Source organism: Hesperophylax consimilis, chromosome 6 (genome assembly GCF_061612785.1).
Source record: "Hesperophylax consimilis isolate HC1 chromosome 6, BYU_Hcon_1.0, whole genome shotgun sequence".
In the NCBI taxonomy this organism is placed as follows: Eukaryota; Metazoa; Arthropoda; class Insecta; order Trichoptera; family Limnephilidae; genus Hesperophylax; species Hesperophylax consimilis.
The window spans coordinates 28,226,980-28,250,485 of NC_142841.1; the positions used below are offsets into that span (position 1 = coordinate 28,226,980).

Below are 23,506 nucleotides of genomic sequence, written 5' to 3' on the forward strand. Positions count from 1 at the left end.
TGCGGGCTGCAGAGTCGAAATCTTCGACTGAGCATGTTACTTTTTATGCTCAGTGCTCGCCTCTGCCTATCGATGTCGTCGTCATCCGTTAAGTTGTTGGTGATGATATGCCCTAAATATTTCGTTGTTTCTACTATTATGAGAGGTTCTCCATTTAAAAACGCTGGGGGAATCTTTTTTGGTCCTTCTCTGTATTTGACGACCAGCAGTGCTGTTTTTTTCGCGTTATATAACATGTTTGTTTCGAGTGCGTATTCTTCGCAGATCTTCAAGAGAATTCTTAGTCCCCTTATTGACGGTGCCATCAGCACCATATCGTCTGCATAGCTCACGTTGTTGATGCATTCTCCTCCAATATGGCAGCCTACCCCAGCGTTATTTAACCTGTGAGTTAATTCATCCATATATATGTTGAACAGTACTGGGGACAAACAACCTCCTTGTCTGACCCCACTCTTTAAGAAAAAGGGTTCTGAGAAACCATCTTTCCATTTAACGAAGTTTTCTTGTTGACGGTGCCATGTGTCGAGAATTCGTACTACTTTCCATGGTAGACCTCTTTCTTTTAGTTTGGTCCACAATAATGGATGGTAGACTCTGTCGAAGGCCTTACTAAGGTCCAGAAAGCATGCGTAAGTTGTTGTTTTTCTCTTCCTGTAGTATTCCAATGTCCGTTTTACGCAGAATATGGCTATAAGGCCTATGAAAACTGCTTTAAAGTTCAAAATCTCCTACTTACGAACCCATTTTCGGTTATGATTTTATTGAATAATGTGGCAAATTATGTTATTTATAAAATGATTGAAATTTTTTTTAATATTTATGCCTGAACATCCACAAAATAAAATTAAGGCACTTTTTGGCCATGTTTTTTTCTTGCATAAATCAAAACAGGCGGATGGTGTTAAGCGGGAATTTAAACCTTATCGCCATCTACGTAAGGGTTGTTATTGATAGCGGCTCAATTTAAAATATTACACGACGTAGTGCATCGCCTTAATGTAATCAAGAATAATTAGTCTTCTCCTCCCTAATACGACAATGAAAATCGATGTCGTCGATGGGATTGGGGATATCGATTTCCTTCCTAAACCATCCAACCTAATTTGAATCGAGTTTTTAGAATATATTTCTCAGTTATGCCCATCCCTAGTAGGTACTAGGTATGAACCTACCTACCCAATTTCCTCACAAGTAGGGAAAGTTTTAAAAAGAACATTTTGTGGAAAAGCCAAAATTTATGCAGGTTTATCCAAGTTCGTGAATACTTTTCGGCAAATGTAGCGCGAATAATGTTTACTAGCATATATTATGCAAATGAAGCATTAAGATCCTGGTCGGAGTGAGCGAGGGTATTTAGAAAATGGGTAAGCAGGCTTTTAAAACCGTTTTAAAATGTTGAAAAATCAGCGTCGCAAAAACAGTTTTCACGGAATTCGTTTGTTTTTATTGTATGGCGAGGTGCAGCGAGGTGGGAACAACGATTATAAAGAAATGATTTGGTATGAACTCTGCATCTCTAATGCTGCGTATACATTTGCGAGCCGAAACCGCAAGCGGCATTCGCGCCATTTGCTGTTACTTATAAATTAAAACCTGGTGCTTCGTTCCTTTTCATAATTCGAGGCTTGGCTCGCAAATGTTTTCGTGCCATAAGATGAAAAATCGCATTTGGAAAAATACGCCATGTGTAAATTTTTTAATGCTATTAGTGATTTTTAAAAATTCATTACTTAAATACATGAAAGTTTAGGTCGCTTGGTACCAAACTAAAAGGTTTTTGATTTACGTTAACTCCACAGTTTTATAATAGGTACTTATCTCCTTATTTTGAATAAGCCTTTCAGAAAGTAATTATAATTACCTAAGTAGCTAATGATAAAGAAGTAGTAAATGATAGCAATTTGGAGGGTGGGAAGGACAACTGTTTTTTCCTTCAACACACCCATGTTTACCTTGTATCTTTTATGTATCTACTTTGGTAAGTAGTTTAATCAAGCACGTTGGTACCGATCCTAATAGGTACACAGTCTTGCAGCTTTATGGCCCATCTTTCTGCCGACATTAATTCTACGGTATACCTAATATCTGAAACTAACCTTTGTTTGTTCGCCTATAATTTCCACAGAAATAGCACTAACATAAAAGCTGCCTCAAGTTAGCGAAGGGCGTCCAAGAGGTATTATAATCGGTACATTCGATCACATAAGTAATCGAACGATTTTTTTTAGTTTGCTGGGATGCAGACAACAACTCCGTCTATATAATTATGTTCCTCGAAAAATAACGTCGTTAGAATTTTAATGCTTTTTTAGTGCGTCAAACTGTCTCGACGTGTCATTATCACTTGGAAAACTTGAATAAATCAATCGGTTTAGGAAACTATTGTGGGTTCCAATCAATCTGGATGTTTAGTAAGAATTAATCATTGATTTGAAAATTAAGGTAAATTTTTTTAGAACTGTAAATGTATTGAATACATATGGCGTAGTTTTTTTTTCAATTATCGATTTTTTTTTTATTATTTGTAGAACTTGTAGAATTTTACTTATGTACTGTACAATAGTTTTTCACTGATTTTTTTTCGATTATTGAAATCATCGATCATTTCGAAATTAATATCTTGTTAATTCTCTTTGCCCATCCCTAGTTTATATTGTATCTTCACCGTCAGTTATGTAAAATTCTGATGTATTGGGGTTAGTTCGTGTATAGGATTATTCTGTTTGACGCAATAATCTCCAGCCTTTCATGTATAAATAATGAAATATTGTCAAAAAAGCATATTTTCCCAAATATGAAAACTTTTCCTAAGAATATTTCAATTTCATGGTAATGGTATCATATTCGGAAAAAGGCTGTTTTCCCATGGAGGAAATGAATCTTCAAATTCGATGATCGTATACACTTGATGTAGCTTTTCGATAATAACAATAAGTTAGGAGACGTAAGCAAGACAAACAAGCTGTTTCCCACTTTCGTTTAGTGAAGACATCACAGTCGGAAGTATAGCTACATTATGCAGTGATTGGTTTATTTATGATTATGCACCAATACAAATAATTCTAAGTTTGCGTTGTTTGATCTAATTGCGCGACCTATAAAACGTGTGTTCTTATTGTCGGTAGGTACCTACAGAAAAAAGGACACCACTAATTGTGTATCGTATTTTAAGTGGCTAGATGCGTAGAAGTAGGTGGGTTTAGCTGTTTAGGGTGAGTGGTTTATTTATGTGTTTAGGTAACACATATTGAGAGGAACTCGTAGTTTAGTGGTGCTTATAAACTGACTATAGTAGGTTATAAACTGACAGGTGGGGTCTCAAAAACTAGCTCCGCTTTGTAAATAAAGGTAATAAACCGCCATCCGGCGTCATTATGTCACAAAAACAGGCTCGGTAGGACGGGTGATGTTTTATTGACTCAAATGCAATACCGTGGGGACAATTCGACACAAATAATCATGGAAAGAAGTAACGAACTTTCCGGACCTTTCTCCATGATTTCTAGTTGACAACCAGAGATGTGCAAAATGGGTACCCAAAACCATTTGAAATGCAAAATGGAAATGGGTCAGAACTTTTCCATTTGAAAATGCAAAATGCAAAATGGTTTTTAGAAAAGCATTTCAAATGCAAAATGCAAAATACCTATTTTCAAAATGCATTGAAAATGCAAAATGGTTTCTCAGGTCAAACAATTAAAATAATTATAGAATTTTTAAACAATTTTGTCATTTAATAATGGACATCAATGTAGAACAAACATATTACATGATGGTAAATCCTTAAACACCACGACTACAGATTATGAAACCACAAAAAATTTGCGCGGGACTAATGTTGCCAACGTAAAAACATAGAAACTGCTATCTAACATTTAATATTACAGCGTCATGACCGGGGCCCTATGTTCAGTATTTGAATTATTTATTTTCAGTATTTTTTGTAATGGTATCACTCAATTGCCAGGGCTCCTACCAGGGAGCAACTTGACAAATGTAAATTATCCCTCATAGCGAGGTTGAGGACCGACTGATATTTGGGGCTTATGTAAAAAAGATGAGTGGAGATAGTAGGAAGAATGTTGCAAAAAAGCATTTAAAATGGAAAATGCATTGAAAAAAGCATTTAAAATGCAAAATGCAAAATGGTTTTTAGAAAAGCATTTAAAATGCAAAATGGAAAATACCCACAGACACTAATATTCATATGTCTATGAAAATACCCATTTTGCATTTTGCATTTCCATTTGAAATGGATTTATTTGAAATAAAGGACATCTCTGTTGACAACCAAAGATATTACTAATATCTTTGTTGACAACCGTTTCGAAATAATCGAGTGTTTTTAACTAGAAATAGTTTTCTACAAATAAGCGTTCTAATTTATTTTTCTAAGTTGCTAAAAATTCTATTATGTTGATTGTATTTGATGTTACAAATTAAATCATTGAAGACAATATTAACCACGCTCAAATTTTCGTTTGAAAGTCGCTAATATTGTTTTTAATGATTAAACATTACAATAAATTTGATAATTTTTTTTTTTTTAATATCTACGAATAGTGTTTGAAAAGGTTCGAAATAGAAAAAGTTATAAAAGTTTAAAAATGCGGGTAGAATTCGGTGAATTTAACTGTTGCGGTGGGTTAATAGGTACAATATTGCTGAGGACTCGCTAAAGGGACGGATTTTTTTGTGTACCACTTACTGCCTTCAACACTTTGTATAAACATGAAAAAATCTGTTCTCCATGTTTATCTGGATATCTTTACTAATTTTATAAATAAAAAACAAGCTCATTAAAACAAAACTTCAGAATAAGAGGAAATTTATTGAATAATAAAATTAAACAACTTTTATTTATTGAAGAAAAGAATTCTTCAGTTTTTGCATGTGCAAATAAAAAGTGAATTAAACTAAACACCAGCTAGGTCCATAAATCTAAACAAAAAAAACTAGCAGGCTTCCAAATAGGTGAATTTTAGCACACAACGGTGATATGTCATATTGCTGCAACCCAGGCATATGGGTTGAAGCAATATGACATACATGACCAACAGGCAAAACGCGTGCATCTTTTGAGTTGATATGGATATACCGAACAATTCTTGTCAGTCACAGCAGGTTCGTTATGTACTGCTTCTAGTTGAGGTGGTGGAAGTTTTTCTTGACCGACTCTTTGTTTTAATTGAGATAAAACAAGGTCCCTAGCCAGCTGTTTCATGAAAATGGACCTATCCATAAGTTCCGTATTTTCGCGCAACTGATAGAGAACATATGTGTTTATTCCACCTAAAATTACATATTATTGTTGACTATATGCCTGTAAGTTTCTATGAGAGAATCACATAAATACTGACAACCTGACTCAGAGATGGGAAGTAAATTCTTATATATTGCTGACCATCCGCCTACCAGACGCACGGGTCAATTTGCATACGACGAACACTGTTACTGCGCCGACGACGCAATGAACACTGATCGCATAAATAAACCACTCTCACTGATCGGTAGAGCAAGAGATCCTAGGAAGGTACTTGGATGGATGGAATGGTAGGACAGAAAGAGAGAGAAATACAGGATTAAATTTATGACTGATGTCTGATAGACGCCCACGTCAGCAATTAAAAGTCAAAATAAGAAAAATAAAAAGATGACCCTTTTGTGTTTGTTAAAGATATTTCTAGTTTATAACTCCTGAGTTTGATAACATTGTACAAATGGGTCTCATTGAAGAGATCAATGTTCTATGTCCCTTAATTTTAGAACTAAAAAGCATATTTTTCTTTATTTCTAGGTAATTTTAGTGAAGTGGAACGAGCCGTATCAGAAGCTGGCTTCGTGTGACAGCTCTGGTGTGATATTTGTGTGGATTAAATACGAGGGAAGGTGGAGCATCGAACTCATCAATGACCGCAATACTCCCGTTACCCACTTCTCGTGGTCTCACGATGGACGGATGGCGCTCATCTGCTATCAAGTAAACATTTTACCTTCAAATTCAATCCATAATCATTTCTAATCAGCATAATTTTTTTTAGTTTGAGTCCACCTGGAAACTTGCGGATTGGCTCACCATGTTGTTAAGATACTAAGGATGGGTTGTTTTAAAGTATTTGAACAATTCATCAAATTTCAATGTTGATTTTCAAGTTATGTGAAGGTTCTACTCAAGTTTTGTTATTGTACCACTATTGCCCAGTTGTTTCACAAAAATGAAATAATAGCAGAACTTGAATAGAATCTTCACAGAACTTGAAAATCAATTTTGAATTTTGATAAATTGTTCAAATTCTGTGAAACAACCCGTCCTTAGGACGGGTTGTGTCGGAGAATTTGAACAATTCATCAAATTTCAACGTTCATTTTCGGGTTCTGTGAAAGACTTATTCATGTTCTGTTTTTATATCATTGTTGGCTAGTTGCTTGACAAAACTGAAATAAAAACAGAACTTGAAAAAATCGTTCACAGAACTTGAAAATGAACGTTGAAATTTGATGAATTGTTCAGATTCTCCGAAACAACCCGTCCTTAGTGTTTATGAAAACTGAAGATTTTAGTCTTTATTTTATTTTAGTTTAAGTCCACTTGGAAACTCGTGGATTGGCACGCCACGTTATTAAGATACTGAGTGTTTATGGAAACTGAAGATTTTAGTCTTTATTTTGATTTATTCAACATTTCTGTATTGTTTTTATTTTAATAATAATATGATTGTTCAATTTTAAACTATATGCTAAGCAACGCTAGTTACGGAAAATGCTTTGCATTTGCTCTCTGATTATTTTTTATTATATCAGATATAATTTAGAATTAGCTTTGATCCCAAAACATAAATATTTGACGAAAAGTATATTAGATAACGCAATAAATAAACTGCCAGTAAGCCATAGGATATTTAGGTAAATAAATAGGATTTAAAAAAAAAAGTTTATGCGAGGACTCCAGTAACCAAGGTAAACAACAAAATTTGACATTCATTTAGAAAAAAAAAATTAATAGCCATATTTTATTAATTTACTTTGATAATGTTGTTCTGGAATATAATATATTATAATTTTGTAATGTTAAAAGTTAGTTTAATTAGAATTTATAGACTTGTAATGTTGAAAGGTGGTTTAATTAGAATATTTAATTTGGGCATATTGAAATTTAATTGTTGATAAATGAAATTTCTAGGTAACTACAGTTGCTTGGTTACTGGAATGTAGCAGGAACGATACTATCATCTCCATGTTGTTTTGCAAAATGAAAAGAATGTCATTTACAACCAACGTAGATGAACAGGGGATTATTATGTCCTCTGTACAGATGAACATGGATAGTCTAAGACCCCAAAAAATAAAAGCAGGTATTCCTAGGCAGCGTATGAAATGGACGAAAGATTTCAATATGTTAATTGTTCGTTCATATTTTTATGTAACTAAACTAGAAACAGATGTTGTTATACAAGAAAATCTCTGGTGAGTTGATGTGTTGTTCTTGTATTGTTTTGTATTTATTATGCTTCTATAATGCACTTGCATAATGTGGATTGACTAGATGATCATTTGTGGAAAAGTGTGTGGAAGGGTTTAGTTTTAGTTTTAGTTTTAAATATTTACCAGTTTTTCTTGTGAGGAAGATTTGACCCGGACATAAAGTCCGAAAAAACTTGTAGACTACTAAATTAAGTAAATTGTAGACTACTTGCTTCAACACGAAGAAAGCTAGCGTAGCAAGTAGGGAAATATACTAAAATGTTTAAAAAGTCATAAATTAATAATAAATGTAAATTTCGATACTTGTAATAGTAATAATTCCTAGAGTATCTTTAACCAGTGGCATTGTGGGTCCCCGAAACCCACATCAAAACTCTCCCCCCCCCACTCCTTTACACTCTCTCTGTCTCTCTCTGACAGAGAGCACGCACGAGGATACACAGCTCGCTCACATAAATACAAAATCTATTTACATAGTCATAAATTATATTTTTGCTCACCACGCTGCTTTTTTTTAGGAAGGAAGATATATGTAATAACTTATGAATTTTATTTATTCAATTTCTAGGATGGCTTTGTGCTTGTTGGATCGGTTGCCGGCCAGCGCTACTGGTCCTCCATGCTGAACCTGGAAGCTACCATCACCTGCGGCATATGGACACCTGATGACCAGCAGGTCTATTTTGGCACCACCGCTGGGCAGATCATTGTCATGGACGTCCATGGAGCCATGGTCTCGCAGGTAACTACTGACCAATGAAATTAACGAGCACAAAACTATTTCGAAATCAGAAAAATTATAATATTCAAACAATATAAATTAGAATACTTAAAAAATTGACTTTTCTTTACCCTTAGCAAAAAAATTTAAAAGTTAATAAAAAGAATGGAAAAGCTCAAATAGAATTTATTTTTTTGGGTTTCTCTATGTGATGTAGATTCACCAGTTTGCCGCTTATACTACTAGTTTCCGGATACCGTGTATAATTAAAAGAATTATTACATCTTTCAATGGCTGTTTTAAATTATAATAAATAAATTTCAGCAATAATGCAATATGTACAGTATATATTGTATAATTTTGGTTAAAAACGACATTATTTACTGTAAGCTGTTGAATCGGTGGCTTGCCTATAGTGATTAAATTATTGTATATTTTAACCTGACCTAAGGAATCAATCTCTCAGGTTACAGGAACTAACTAACTCACACACCATTTTACCATAGGTACATAAAGAAGATGAAATATCATACAACTATGTTTTGGCATACAATCCTTGCTTCATTCATACTCTTCTGTGAATCTGACTCTTTACATTTGATTCTGGGCTTTGCATCTTCAATATCTTTCATTCATACATATAATACTCCGCTGAAACTCCTTTCTTACACATCCAAACCATCCACCTTAAGAGTCCCTTTATTCAGTTACACTGGCCATTTATTATTTTCTTCTTTCTACATTCGTAATATGATTGTGCATTGTTTTGCCATAAATACGCTCTTCAGTAACTTGAATGGAGCATTTGAAAAAAAACATGATGTGATTGTTATTATAAACGTGTCGTCCTTTTTTCAGGTACAACTACATTCAGAAGTAGGCATAGCCAGCATGGCTTGGAGTTGTGAAAAATTCAAAATGGAGGAAGGTGAAGATACGGAACCCGGAGTAACAAACGCCGCAGAGCGCTCATTTGTTTTAGCTGTCAGCTTCCAGAATGGACACATTTATCTTCTGAAGAACTATGATGATGTATCCCCCGTCCATATTCACACAGAATTTGATGGAAGACACATGGCCATGGAGTGGTCTAACTCCAGAGAGCTGTTGGCTGTTGCGGGAGCCATCTTGGAGAGTGAGGGGAAGCCGTTGGATTCACCGATTTTCAATAATATTGTGAAGTTTTACTCGGATACTGGAATTCTCCTCTACACAACTCCTATACCAAGCACCCAGGTAAATTTAATGCTAAATTAATCAGTGAACTGTTTAAAAGTTACCAATTAAATTGTAGGTATTACAGGATCTACAAATAATATCTGTGCAGGTTGCCAAAAGAGAAACTAATGAATGAACGACCAAAAACCGCTTACACGTGGCCCCGATATCTATAGTAGAGATCCCCCGAATGCACAAAAAATTTAGATCTATACTTACTCATGTCTGTGGAATATCCTACCAAATATGCATGATACAAATTGTGTGATCAACATTGGATGTCCCTCATTTCCGAGAGAGACTATTCCTCATGGTTATACATTATTAATTAATTACACACTCATTAACCAATGGGAAACATTAACTGGGGAAAAACAATCTGGGGTACTATTGATATATTTACTGACTCCATTTATAGAATTAAGCGTAATTTGTATCAGCACTTTTTTGAATCCTAGAAATTATGGTGGCGTTGGTAATGTAGTTTTAGAGATTTGTCTTAGTTTCTATTTTATTTTATGTCACTGTTACGTGTTTTACTAATATTGTTTCATTTTTAGTTTATCAGTTTAACATTATTTCATGCTTTGAAATCATTGTGTATAATTTTCGATAGCTCAATAGGTATATTCTGTTCTTATAATCCATGTAAAATCCAGCTGGGCGTAAAATAAAATAAATTGTAATATAAAAGAAATTATTTAACTTTGGAAAAAAGAAGTTGAATGGAGGAATAAAGGAATGATATTAAAGGAATGGTGAAACCTCTTGCATAATTCCCTAATAGAAAGGGGGTTTAAATCAACATGCAGAAGCCATTTTATTACTTGCATTTAAATCAACTTGTCGAATTCCATTGCACGCTAAACAAAAAAATTATAAAAAGCACTAGGTTTCAACTTAATTACCACAAAAATAACTATTTATGTTGTCTGAGATGGAAAAAGATGCATTAAAGTTCTATTTTTTCGCAATCAAAGTTATGTTTGAAGGTTAGGAAATATGCGTAAATTATTAAAATAACCCAAACTAACTCCCTAAAAACCTACTTTGTGCGTTTTAATTTAAACCCCCCGACTTAGTTGTCTCCATTAGATATTTAAGTTGAAATCAAGTGTTGTTTTTTTTAAAGGGCCTTTGCATGCAGCGGAATTTGACAAGTTTACCAAAATAATCATTAGTCTTGTATATCTAGGCCCATAAATAATGTCTAGGCCAATGTGAATATTTTAATTGGTTATTTTGTTTAGATTTTGCATAATTTCGTGAAGTGCCACTTGTATTTACTTGAGTAATGGTCACACGTTAATTACCACAGCAATGAAATCGAGTGGAAACAAATTTAATAAATTATGAGTACAAAAACGTTTGAACATTATTAATTTAACATTCTACTCCCGTCTGACTTATTGCTTGCACAATTCAAATATAGTACATATTTAACTTTTGTAAGAGTTGTCCCTTTAAAAATGAGAGAATTTATGCTATTCAAAGGTTTTGCTGTTGTATGCTATGTTGCCAGTAAGAAATAATTGTCACTCCACAAGAAAGTAGGGTTATGAGTGAAGGGGCAACGATGATGTGCGGAGGCAACATTTTCGCCGTCCACCAGCTGATTCTGTCCGTAATAACTTACTTGTTTTTTGCAAAATTATGTTTTTGTAAATACCACTTAATTATTAATTGTCTTACCAGAAAATGTGTTTATGTATTTTTAAAAAAATAGTATATAATCTACCATAAGTAGTTTCCCCAGCATATCTCAGTGAAATGAATTTTTCGATTGTGCCTATTGGCAATGGTGGCACACAAGATGTTAAATTAAATTATGCCACTATTTAAGGGACTGAAACCTACTGACTCCAGGCAGTTGGACTCTTGTGCGGTAATCACACAAATTCAAAAAATATATATTTACGTTGCATGATCACCATAATTCAATATCAAACGAAATTATTCTAATTGGTGCTTCAACGTACATTCTGCAAACAAGGATTGAATTTTATTTCTTACCACCAGATGCCAGTGTCCGCCATGACATGGGGCCACAACGACCGGAGGGTGTTTGTGGCCACCGGCTCGGGTGTCCAGGTGGCCCGGGCCTGGCGCCGCGTAGGCTCGCTGCAGCTGCTGGCCCGACTGAGGGTGCGCTCCGCCCTGAGGAGACCTGCCCACCTGGCCCATCTGCCGCTACCACCCAGGCTGGCGGGGCTGGTGGCAAGCCTGTTTATGCACACCATATCGGTGAGTATTAACTGACATGTTCTTGGGCATTATTATACTCACGTTGTTTACACAGTACACCCAAACTAATATTTTGCATATTAATTGTATACATTTTTATTTCACATAACTGAACTGCCTCAGTAATAACATTTTGTATTTGTTTAGTGATAAATTGAAAATGTCCACTGACTTTATATTATATCCTTCCATTAGTATTCTGGGCAGAGAGGAATTAATATGGTAGTTAATCCCAGAATATCTGCACTGAAATAAACCCAGACTTCTAGAAATTTAAAAGAATAGTGCTTCAAATGGGCACTCCAAAATGATGAGACATTTTTTGATGTCAGTGGTTTATTTGATATATTTATGGTTATATTATGGGAAAAAAATTATACTTCATTTGGAAAAGTGTAAAACGCATCAAAAGAACGACTTTTAGAAAAAAATGATTGACTGTTAAAAATAATCGAGCAACGCAAACCATTATTTACGCAAAAATTATCATACTGCCACGAAGCGATAATTTGACACCGCTTGTATAAAATATTATGAGCTATGTAATTATAAATGAAGGACCTAGAGTCTAAAGCAATTCACACTGCATTATCAAAACCCAGCTTCAAGGAGGAAAGCATGATGACGGAGTGTTGGGCTTCAATCATTCCTGTCGACTTCATGACTATCTTAAACAGTTTCCTTTCCTCCAGTGCTGCGTGCCGGAGGCCACGGCCGTCCGGGACTTTGTGAGTCGGGCGGCCCGCGTGGGCCGGCTGCACTGCACCATGCTGCGGAGGAGCGGAGATGGGGTGGGGGGTGCGGGGGGTGGGGCCGGAGGGGGCGCGGGGCAGGGGGTCAGCTACACCCTGTATCTGGAGCACCTGGGGGGGCTGGTGCCGCTGTTAAAGGGGAGAAGGATCAGCAAGATAAGGCCCGAGTTTGTCATATTCGATCCACAGTCTGAAGGTGAGTTTTATTGTTATTCTAGGTTATAAATGTATAAATTTAACTTGTCATTTTTCTGATTCAGTCTTCAATGATGCAAGGTAATTTTAGTTCTGTCGCTTTATCGGCTTTTATGTTTCCTCCCTCCTATAACATGGGTCTCTTCAAGACTGAGGTTCAGTCATTTCTTTCCTTAAAATGAATGATTTGCCAAACGGACCTATAATAATTAAGTTTGTGTAATAACAGGAGCCGATTCCGATGATATTCATTGGTTCCGGATCAAGTCTTCGGGAGATGTGGTCAGCAGTTCCAGCAGCAGTGGAGCTTCTTCTGCACATAGTCACTCCAGTTCATCTTCGCAGCATCCCCCTTCGTACGTCACTTCGGATACTTCTGATACTGATAAAGATGACGGTCAGTAGAAGCTAAAAACTCGATCTTACTTAACCCTTAGTATGCCAGCTAAAAAGTCAAGCGGACCGCGATGTGCCGGCTGACACCATTTTTGTAATAACTTATTTGTTTTTACAAAATTACGTTTTTGTTCATTGTACTGTCTTACCTGATAATGTATTAATATATTTATAAAAATCGTATACATACATCTCTATCGTAGTTTTATTATATTTTCCAGATGTTCTTCACAATAAGACCAGTGAAAATATACTATGTTAGAATGTACATAATATATGCGCTGTAGTCTTTAAAGTAATTTAATTTGGTTTTTGATGATCTCTTAATCCAATACTCTCCATATCTTTAACAAAACAATTATAATTTTCCCATAAAAAGGTTTTCAAAGCTTTTCTAAAAATTGTTAATGTAATATCACTAATTGGTTTAGTTTTTTTTTTTAAATAAATTTAAAATAAATCAAATTTAATAATGTTATAATTATTATTAAGTTCTGCAAGTATTTCTGTTATTTTTACAGTTTTTAATGTGACAGCTGTTTCGGCTTTTGAGGCCATTATCAAACTGTCTCTTGAAACTGACAGTTTGATAATGGCCTCAAAAGCCGAAACAGCTGTCACATTAAAAACTGTAAAAATAACAGAAATACTTGCAGAACTTAATAATTATTATAACATTATTAAATTTGATTTATTTTAAATTTATTTAAAAAAATTAAATGGAGTTCTACGAATTAAACACCAAAACAATAAATATAATTGGTTTAGGTTGCACTGGCTCACCAAGGCTACAAAGGAAAAAGAAAGGTCGCCACCGGAGTGCCAGAAGCCTTCCCGCTGTTGAAAAAGAAGCTGCAGAAACAGTCGATGAGCTAGGGTACATCGATTCATTACCAGAGGTAAGATAAATTGAAAGTAAACCCATATACATCTTATCCAGCCGAATGATGGCTACAAACATTTAGGTTTCATCGCCCTAGGCCTTGAGCGATGGTTGCTGTAAACGATGAAGTGAATTCATTGGTTTTAAACCACGGTAACAGTTTAACATATAAACCTGTTAAAACGAGGTATGATCTTTTGAATGAGCGCTGTCGAATCCAAAACTGAATGCCCAGAAATCTCCATCGCTCAAGGCATTTATTTTGTAAATGCCCATCGCTCGGGTGGTTGTATGTATTTATAAAAATATTTAACTCGTTTGTTTCTTGTCCTTGTCACACAATTATTATTTTACATTTATCTCTTCAGGGTGTACCATTGGTGGAAGTTACGTCAAACATCTGGGGAACAAAATTCAAAATACACGGCTTAGCTAAAAACATTCCTGCCAATTTAGGACAAGTGACTTACAAAACCTCTTTACTTCATCTGCAACCTCGGCAAATGACTTTGGTGATGACAGAACTTAAGGATAACCTTCCGACTGGTCCAGATCCCAACTTCAATCCCAATATATTCTCCGAAGACGAAGAAGAAGTTTTCCATTCGGGAGGGGAGCAGTCTACCCCTGTTCATAAAGTGAAGCACACTAATAATGAAGCCGTTTCTGTTATAGCTCCCATGTCACCACGTGGTAACATACTGTCCCGTGCTAAGTCATCGTTACTAAATCATAACACATCTACTCCGAATGAAACTAGCACCAGCGGTAGTAATAATAATAATAATGGTGTGCCTGCCCTAGCGAGAGCTGAGTCTTATGAAGATGAATTTCCGTACATAGATTTGTCGGAAATGGTAAACTTTTGCGAATCGATACGAACTAATACTACTAACAGCAATATGACCAATCGAAATCATAGCAGGGAGCAGACTAATTTGGCACAGAGTGGATACAATAGAAATCAGACAAGAGAAAATAATGAATCAGCGCAACCGGTATCATCACAGCAGTATAATAACAATTCTATTCGAAATCATTCAAGTCCCATCAGTGGCAGCAGTTATAGCTCTGGAGGCGGACTTGGAAGAAGCGGTTCATCGTCAGGTTCACAGAGGAGTAGTTCTTCACACTGTCCGGGTCGACACGCCATCTCCCCTTTATGCTGTGAGGGATCAGTGCCTACTCTGCAGTCGCCTAAGAACGCCGTGGCTCCCAGCGATATAATCTTTGATCGGCCTCCTGCACAGACAATGATGTCTTATCACAGCTCTGGGCCAGATTTTTCACAAAACGTCCAGCAAGTGAAATCTAATATTTCTACTGTAGAATCCCACAACCATAACTCAACATTCCACTTAAGCTTGGATCACAGCAGACAGGTAAATTGAAATAAATACCCCTTAAACAACAATGATGAGATTTGTGTTTGTTTGTGTTTTTCAAATTTGTATTTGATTTCAGGTGCTAATTAAAAAGATGGACTCTCATATGGAAGCAGTTTCCAACCGACTCCTCAATGGAAATAGGACAGAAACAATGCTAACTCAAGCCAGCGTCCATACCCCGAGAGGTTCTTCAAATCTATCTCACAATATACACAGCGAGCCACATTCTAGCATGTTTAAATACTGCACGAGAAAAGAAAAACTATCCTCACCAAATGAAAACAAGAAAGATGATTTGAAATACATAGATGAAGAAGGAACAATTAACTTATCTTCTGAAACTCTGCTAGAGAATAGCAGTCAAAGGACTACAGCTGTACCCATAACCCCGGTGGGCGTATCAGTATCGAGCGCTCCCATATCTGATACCATGATCAGGAGCTGTAGTGTAGGATATCTAGATACAGTCAACTCTCAGCTAGTTCCCTGTGAAGTCACCTTGGCCATGCTTCGAAAAGATGCTCCCAAACGGCTTGTTCTCGTGAACAAGAAAAACAAAAACAACATCAACAAACGGAACTTTAGGAAGCAACATAACCCCAATCCTCAGTTAAATTTAAAACTTGATACGAAGACAATAAACAATTGCTGCATGAAAACCCCTTATCTTAAAAGTTGCGGAAAATCTAAGAGTTTAGATTCTAGTGAAATGTTTTTAATGACTAATGCATTGAATGAAGTACCCACATTACCGGCCAGCATTGAGGAGCCCCTAAAATCACCAATTCAAGAAAATGAGTATGAAACTATTGAAAGCATTAAACCAATTAATATATCTAACGAAAAAACCGAACAAATTACCGTGAATACTCCAACCAAAAACACCAAAGAATGTACTAAATTAAGCTTTTTTACGAGTTCCAAAACCCCATTGATGAATAGAAAGAAACGAAGAGACTTGCCAGTTTGCGAATCTTGTAAATGTGTTACTCCATCTTCAAACACAAATCCTGTAAATGAGAATTCAAACGCAGAGTCGTACATTTGTAATTCTTGTTTGGCATCCAGTGCTTGCAATACACCGACAAAAAAATCCAAAGGATTGTTCACAAGAGACCGAAATTCACCCGGATCAGATAAAAGCCGGAGCTCGAGCCCTAGGAGATCAAATAATAATGATGGGAGCAACAACAGCGAAATTGAAATCGGTAAATATGCTTCACCAAAATGATTTAATTAGGTGCATACTTGAAGTCATTTTTAGAATCATAATAGAATGTATTTATTTACGCCCCAGTGGGACATGAAGTAAATACAAATGTAAGTAATACAGTTGTGTTAACTAGGTATTTGTTGTACATTGTAACAATGGTAAAGCAAGTACATGGTATTGATTTATAAAATAAATAAAGTTACATCACGTTTGTTTGGTACATTTGAAATAATATAGACAACTCACTTCTTTAAAATAAGAAATAAGATTATAACTAATTATTGGAGGGATGCATTTAGTCATACTACTTCAATAAACAAGTCTACAAATAAAAAATACTATGTATTTCTTAATGATTATGTAGACTCCATAATGATTATTAATTTTACAGAGCGAGCTGCAACACCTAGTCCCAATGAACAAAGAGCCGGCAATTCAATATCGGGGGCCGCTCTCGCTACTTTGGAGCAGCTGCTGTACCGCATGAGGGAGAGAGGGGGCGCCAGCGGGGGCTCGGGCTTGGGGGGAACCCCTCCCCCTTCCCCAGCTGCCAGACCAAGACTCCCGCGATCCTCACCGGCTAGTCCGGCCCCGTCCAAGAAAAATAAGAGAACTGCTTCGGCCTCTCCGATCAGGTTAAATATTATTTCATTCTGAAAGATTGTAGAGCAAGATTTCTACCAGGGAAATGGCGGACAATCTGATACATAAAACAACAGACTCTGTGTTAGAAATTATGTCTGAACAAGATCAGCAGCCATGCTGGAACTACCGATAAAGCACTGCACAAGTTAATTGTAGAATTGACAAATAAATTAGTCTACATAATTATGAATCTTTTCCGTGTTTGTCAATAAAATTTCTTCTTTCTTTTGCAGGAAACACTTACTGAACTCTCCTCTGCTTAATCGGCGAAGAAACAAAAGTAAAAACGAGAGTTCGGACGATGAATTGGGAAATTGTTCTGGCGATGATGTTGTGAATGGCAAAAACTACCGGGACCTTGAGACATTCCAGAAAGCGCAACTGAGACAGAAGGTTGGTACCTATTCAATTATCAATTACATCTATATAAATAAAAGGTAATGTTCGTACGTGTGTGCCCTACAGGATCAAAAACTAGTGGAGTTTTTTCTTATTATTGCCAGGAATATTTATAGAGTGTTTTGAATGGTAAAGAAGTCGAAGACGCCCGCGGATGATGTACTGGAATGAAATACAGAGTTGAATTAATGTAGTTTTTTAATAGTAACAATATGGTACACAGTAGTGAATGGTAGAAAAAATCGAGGACGCGCAAGGAAGAGATGTGTCTCTTAATATTCCTTATGTTTTTCCAGTAACACCCAGATATTAGTTATTATCTACAGTTTTAACCACTATGAGAAAATTTTGTAAATAACTCAAAGCCAAATTTAATATTGAAATATTTGACAAATGACACACTTCTACAAAATCAACTTTTTTATTTTGGAATTTTCATGAACAGTAATGAAATTCGTTCAAAACGTCTAAAACTTAGTTCTTCACACTGCACAATGCAGTGCACCGCAAGCTAGTCATAATTTCACTGGACTGCAAATGTAGCCAGCGGCACAGGAGGGGTTAAGTAGTGCAAAATGATAGTACAAAAGTGAGCATTACTCAAATACATATTATTGTAGCCCCTACCAGTAAATTGCACCTTTTACGACCACACTCGCGGCTTGTTTGCGACAAAGAAAATTTAAAAAAAAAATACGTAGTGCCCTCCAGTAGGGGAGTAGTAATGCGATACATATATTTTTAAATGCCGATCGATTATCGAATACTTTTTCTTGGATAACCTTAATAATTATAGAGTGTGTGATGTAAAAAACAACTTGATATTGCTCAAAACTCTCGTTTGGGGTAAGTGTATTACCTCCCTTCAGAACGGGAGTGTTAAAAGGAAGTCCTTTATGTATCTGTGATGCCCGAGCTTTACGCATAGTTTTTCGAAATCAGATGTAGACAATTCCTCTTGTTTTGAAGGTCAAGTGTGCAAAATTTCAACAACCTCGGAATAACACTGTAGATTTGTTTAAAAATCAAATACAAGCCGCCCGACCACCACAGACATTCTTCTGTATAATAAATGAATTCACTTTCAAATATTTTCTAATTTACATGATCTCAAAAATTCCTGTTTCCACAATGTGACTCCCCGGTTTTCTGAACCGTCTTCCCATCAAGGGGGGACACTGGCACCATAGATGAACCTGTGGCTCTTCATTCTCTACAAGTATTGGTGCATTCCACTCCCAACACGTGCCTCCTGTGGTGGCAATGTCTTGTTAATGGTCCTACATCCACCAGTATTAATAGTTTGTGGTGTGGACCATTTGTGAGCATTTTAAACAAGGCATGTAGTTATAACTTTGTCTGTATTTATTATGATGTGTATCGTTGCTTACTTTGCAGTTAAAACGTGGCAAGATTGAGCCGATGGGTAGCAATGGATTATGCGCAACACAGCCCACGACTCCCACTAGAAGAGAGTTTGTTATGCATAACAAAGCTCCCATGTGGAACGAAAGCAGTCAGGTTTACCAGTTAGATTTCGGAGGCAGAGTTACTCAAGAATCTGCAAAGAATTTCCAAATTGAATTCCGCGGAAAACAGGTAAGAAATTTGAAATGATTTTTATTCTTCTGATCAATTTGAAATAACAAAATATTTTCAAAATCATTTAGTGATTTATTTTTACTTTGAGTTCCTATCACACGACCATATAGATTCCTTGTCACCTCTAAGATAATAACCTCCACTCCGGACAATCTCCTGCTGGTAGCCGTTCCAATTTCTAATGCCCAAGGCTGACTGAATGACTTCACACTGTCCAGCCACTTAAATTTAGATCTCCCAATACTTCTTCATCTCTTAAGCTTATTATAGAGAAGCCTCTTTCGTGATCAGCTGTCTTTCTCCTTTTCTGGATGTCTTACCCAGCGTATTCGTCCCAGTTTTATAAATTATGTTTATGTACACATTTTTTAATAGACGAGAAAATTAAATATTTTGAATGTTTCAGGTGATGCAATTTGGAAGGATTGATGGAAATGCGTACACTCTAGATTTCCAGTATCCGTTCTCGGCTTTACAAGCATTTGCCGTGGCACTCGCAAATGTTACGCAACGTCTCAAATAATTTTGAACATGGTACATATTGTTTTTAAAAAACGTATTTGTTATTTAGCACATTCCAAAATCCACATTCAATAATAGAATTGTAAATATATCATTATAAATCTAAGAGAAAAACTTTGAGATCCTAACAAGTTGCAATGTTTTTAATTCTACATTCTTTGAGTTTCAAAAAAATTATCTTCTAAAGTGTTTAAAAACACCATTTTTTTATTGCTTTAATGAGATTTCCAAACAAAAATAATTTGAGTTCACTGTTATTTTTTTTCTTCATTTAATAATAATGTCATTTCATGTTGTGAATGCAATGGGATTTCATGTGACATGGGTTGTTTGACTCGTTTAAATAAATTATTGAAGACAATTAACAAAGTCAAACAGGAAACTGACTGACTTGAATAATTTCCACAAATATTTAAACTGATATTTTCAAACCCAAGCAGTTACCTCTATTCCTAGAATTGACATGGTTGACACCTGCATAGTTTTATTATTTTCCAAGATAAAAATCTTTATTATGGGTTCTATGCATTCGAGTTAAAGTTATCTACAAAAAACATACAAATAATTTTAGGTTTTAAAGTCAAATAATGTGATCTACAAAAAAACATAATAATAATTCGAGGGCTTAAAGTCAAACAACTTTATATACAAAAAAAAATAAGCCAATTGATTTGTCTTTTTGTAGATATCGTTGTTTGACTTTAAGACCTAGAATGATTTGTATGTTTTTTGTAGATAAGTTTGACTCGAATGGATAGATCTCATAACACTTAAATTTGGGTTGAAAAATCTCAGCATCCCCCCCTATGTAGCCACCATCAACTCTGCATACGAAGAAGAATACTAATTGGCTATACGTATGCATTTTTTCCATTAATGTTTGCACAAAATGAATTTTTTAGATAAGTACTAGATATTTTCATTTCACTCGCTCAAAAACTGTTCTAACTTTGTCTGTAACCGAAAAACATGATCACCTTAACTGGGGCCCATTATCATTAACACGTTGAACGCCATTGTGGAAATGAAGAAACATTACCATTTTAAATTTGAAAAAAAAATTACTCAGATGGCATCGGCGACCATCAAAACGTATTCCTTTTTTTTTTTTGATCAAAATTTTCCATGAAAATCAAGAAAATTAACTGCGGTCACCGGTTACCGTCATGGCGTTATGGGAGAAAAATGACGATTTTCGTTACGAGGTCACCGGTGACCTACATGGCGTTCAACGTGTTAATAACAATATGATAGGTGTATAATACATATTAGAGTCCACGAAACTTCTCAGGCCAAAGTAGAGTAAAGGTTAATGATTCATGTTGACATTTTTTTTCATTTCATTTTGACCGGTCAGTGGTTGAGTGGGCATAGCGCTTGGTCTCACCCGAGCGTCGCGTGTTCGATTCCTCGGCTGGCTAAGTAAGTCCTCCATCACAACACAAGCAACATTTTCGGCTTTCTGTGATGGTAGTAGGAGATTTTCAAACATTGTTGGGTTATTCGTAACCCGGGAATGTTTGTCTTTCTTTAAAAAAAAAAAAAAATGTGAAGTAATACATTTATGGGAAAGGATATTTTAGTATACAAGTATACTAGATTGTTAGACAAACATGAAAGACAAGTCTCTGTCCTGGTAGATAGGGTTGTGAATAATTAGATATTTCAAAAGACTCTTGTAATGGTAGATTGAGGGTTAATTATGATTAGAGAAAATCCACACAATTAACTACTTTATCATAACTTTCTTCTAATATTTCTTTGTCACTTTATAAATTTGGAAGATTATATCTTTGATAGAAGTTGTTGCATACAATCAGGGCCGGCCCTACGCAGGCACGATTGGAGCAGTCTGCTCCGGGCGCCGAATTGCCAAGGAGTTGGTAACACTTACCCGTCCTAACACATCGCCCTTGAGATTATTTTTCTTTAAAACCCTCTACACAAAAATACAAATCATCTGAATATTATTGATTACAGTGATCACCTACATAGGCGTCTACTGGTTTTGACAAGGGGTGCCAAAATTTTACTCACGCCAGGCGCCGTTTGGCTCAGGGCCGACCCTGCATACAATGTATGTAATTAATTAAAAAAATTAAGATGGGTTGATAAATTAAAAACTCTATTTTTTAATTTTATCTCCACAAATGTGGCGCTGAGGAATATAATTCAACCTCAGGACCTATGTCATCTTTGGGGATACTGTATGGAAGGTCTTTTTAGAAAAGAAAGGGGAAGAAGTTCTGGGAAGGAAAAAGGAATCTGGGGGTCAGTTTGTCCAGGAGTGTACGGCGGATGTATGAGTTCTGCTGGAGAGGTCATAAGCCACAACTGCTTGGCAGGCCAGACACGTCTGTCACCAAGACCCGGAGAATTCTCACCCCATGAACCCAGACACCCTTACTAAGTCAACAATCGTAGTGAACCACTTGGGATGACCTATGGAAGAAGTGTTGGTTATCCAATAAATGGTTCCTGGGGCGGCGGTACCCGTACCCGCCTCCCAAATTGAAAACACTGATAAATAGATTCTGTAAAATGACCCTAATTAAATAATAAATTCTGTGAATATTTCAAACTGTTATGTTTTCCATTTTGATGAAGAAATTATATAACATACATTCTTATGTAGTTTTGTTATGTTAAATGTCCGTTTGGTATTGCAAATATTATGTGGTTATGTTGTAATTTTATATTCTAGGTAATCATACTAGGTAGATAATAAATTGTTAAATGTATGTTTTGTGACTTTAAGAAGGTGTTGTACCATTTGTGAATACATTAATATAATTTTTTAGTCCAATCGAAGCATTTTTGTGATAAAATGTTGGTCATTGTAAAATTATAACATTTAGAATAAAATGGATGCTTATGAATAGGAAGAAAAAATCACAAAGGGACAAAAATATAGATTAGTCACTTATTTATATTGAGACGGATAGCCTGCATAATTCACAGCTTTTACCACAAATTATGTTAGGTATTGTGGTTTAATTACCCGAGTTTCATAACAAGTATAAACCGAAAACAATTTTTATATTTTTCTGAATTAACTGAATTTGTAAATTCTGGGATTGAAGATATTTATATTTTAATTATTAGACAATATAGTTTTAAAATCTCTGAACACCGTTTTAGTGAAATAAAAGTAACCTTGTTTGAACAATAACAAATATTGTTTTTAATTTAAAGTAAAATTCTTTCCGTCTAATACATGTACGTACATGTACTTGTTTGTGGTGATTCCGTTCTGTCCTTTCATCACAATATTTTACAATGTTTAGTATTAAGATTTATAAAAACATAGTTAAAATATTAAGTCACTAATTTTTATTTATTTTACCAAGTCAAAATGAATATGAATTCATGTCAGGGACTAATTTTTTTCAGTTATTAAGTACATATTTACATGTAATTTTTTTTATTATGTAAAGGGTTTACAATAATGTGTATTAGTTAATGCAACAGAATAAAATAATTCCCGTTAATGCAAAATCACCAGATAAATATGAATGTTTTCACTATTGGTATAATTAGGTTAGTTATTAGTTGCAAGTGTTATGTTTGTTATAAATAGTTAAAAGACGATATTATTGAAAGGGGTATTGAAGTAACTTTGAACAGCTTTGTGATATGATTTATACACTTGTACGTAATAAGGAAAAAATCTTAATATCATATTCTTACCGTCCAAGCACTTAATAATTTAGATTTGACGTAAACAACTCAGATATAATGGCATTTTAAACATGGGCTTGGATGATTAATGAACATTTAAACAGGGTTTCTTGAAGAATAATATTGTAAAACCTAACTTGCTTTATTTCTGCAAACTTAATA

At 35.3% G+C, this 23,506-nt stretch overlaps 1 protein-coding gene across 1 annotated transcript in view; it reads left to right on the forward strand.

The window, feature by feature from the left end:
- Tusp (WD40 superfamily protein Tusp) overlaps positions 1-20,947 on the forward strand; it is a 93,970-nt gene extending 73,023 nt beyond the window's left edge. Inside the window, exons 3-15 of the mRNA XM_089632902.1 lie at positions 5,801-5,983; positions 8,054-8,227; positions 9,065-9,442; positions 11,444-11,668; positions 12,361-12,616; positions 12,845-13,012; positions 13,780-13,910; positions 14,263-15,276; positions 15,359-16,490; positions 16,887-17,130; positions 17,374-17,533; positions 18,938-19,138; positions 19,548-20,947. Coding sequence (XP_089489028.1) covers positions 5,801-5,983; positions 8,054-8,227; positions 9,065-9,442; positions 11,444-11,668; positions 12,361-12,616; positions 12,845-13,012; positions 13,780-13,910; positions 14,263-15,276; positions 15,359-16,490; positions 16,887-17,130; positions 17,374-17,533; positions 18,938-19,138; positions 19,548-19,664 — 4,383 coding nt within the window. The 3' untranslated portion in view covers positions 19,665-20,947. The remainder of the gene's footprint in view (positions 1-5,800; positions 5,984-8,053; positions 8,228-9,064; positions 9,443-11,443; positions 11,669-12,360; positions 12,617-12,844; positions 13,013-13,779; positions 13,911-14,262; positions 15,277-15,358; positions 16,491-16,886; positions 17,131-17,373; positions 17,534-18,937; positions 19,139-19,547) is intronic.
- Positions 20,948-23,506: the final 2,559 nt, after the last annotated feature.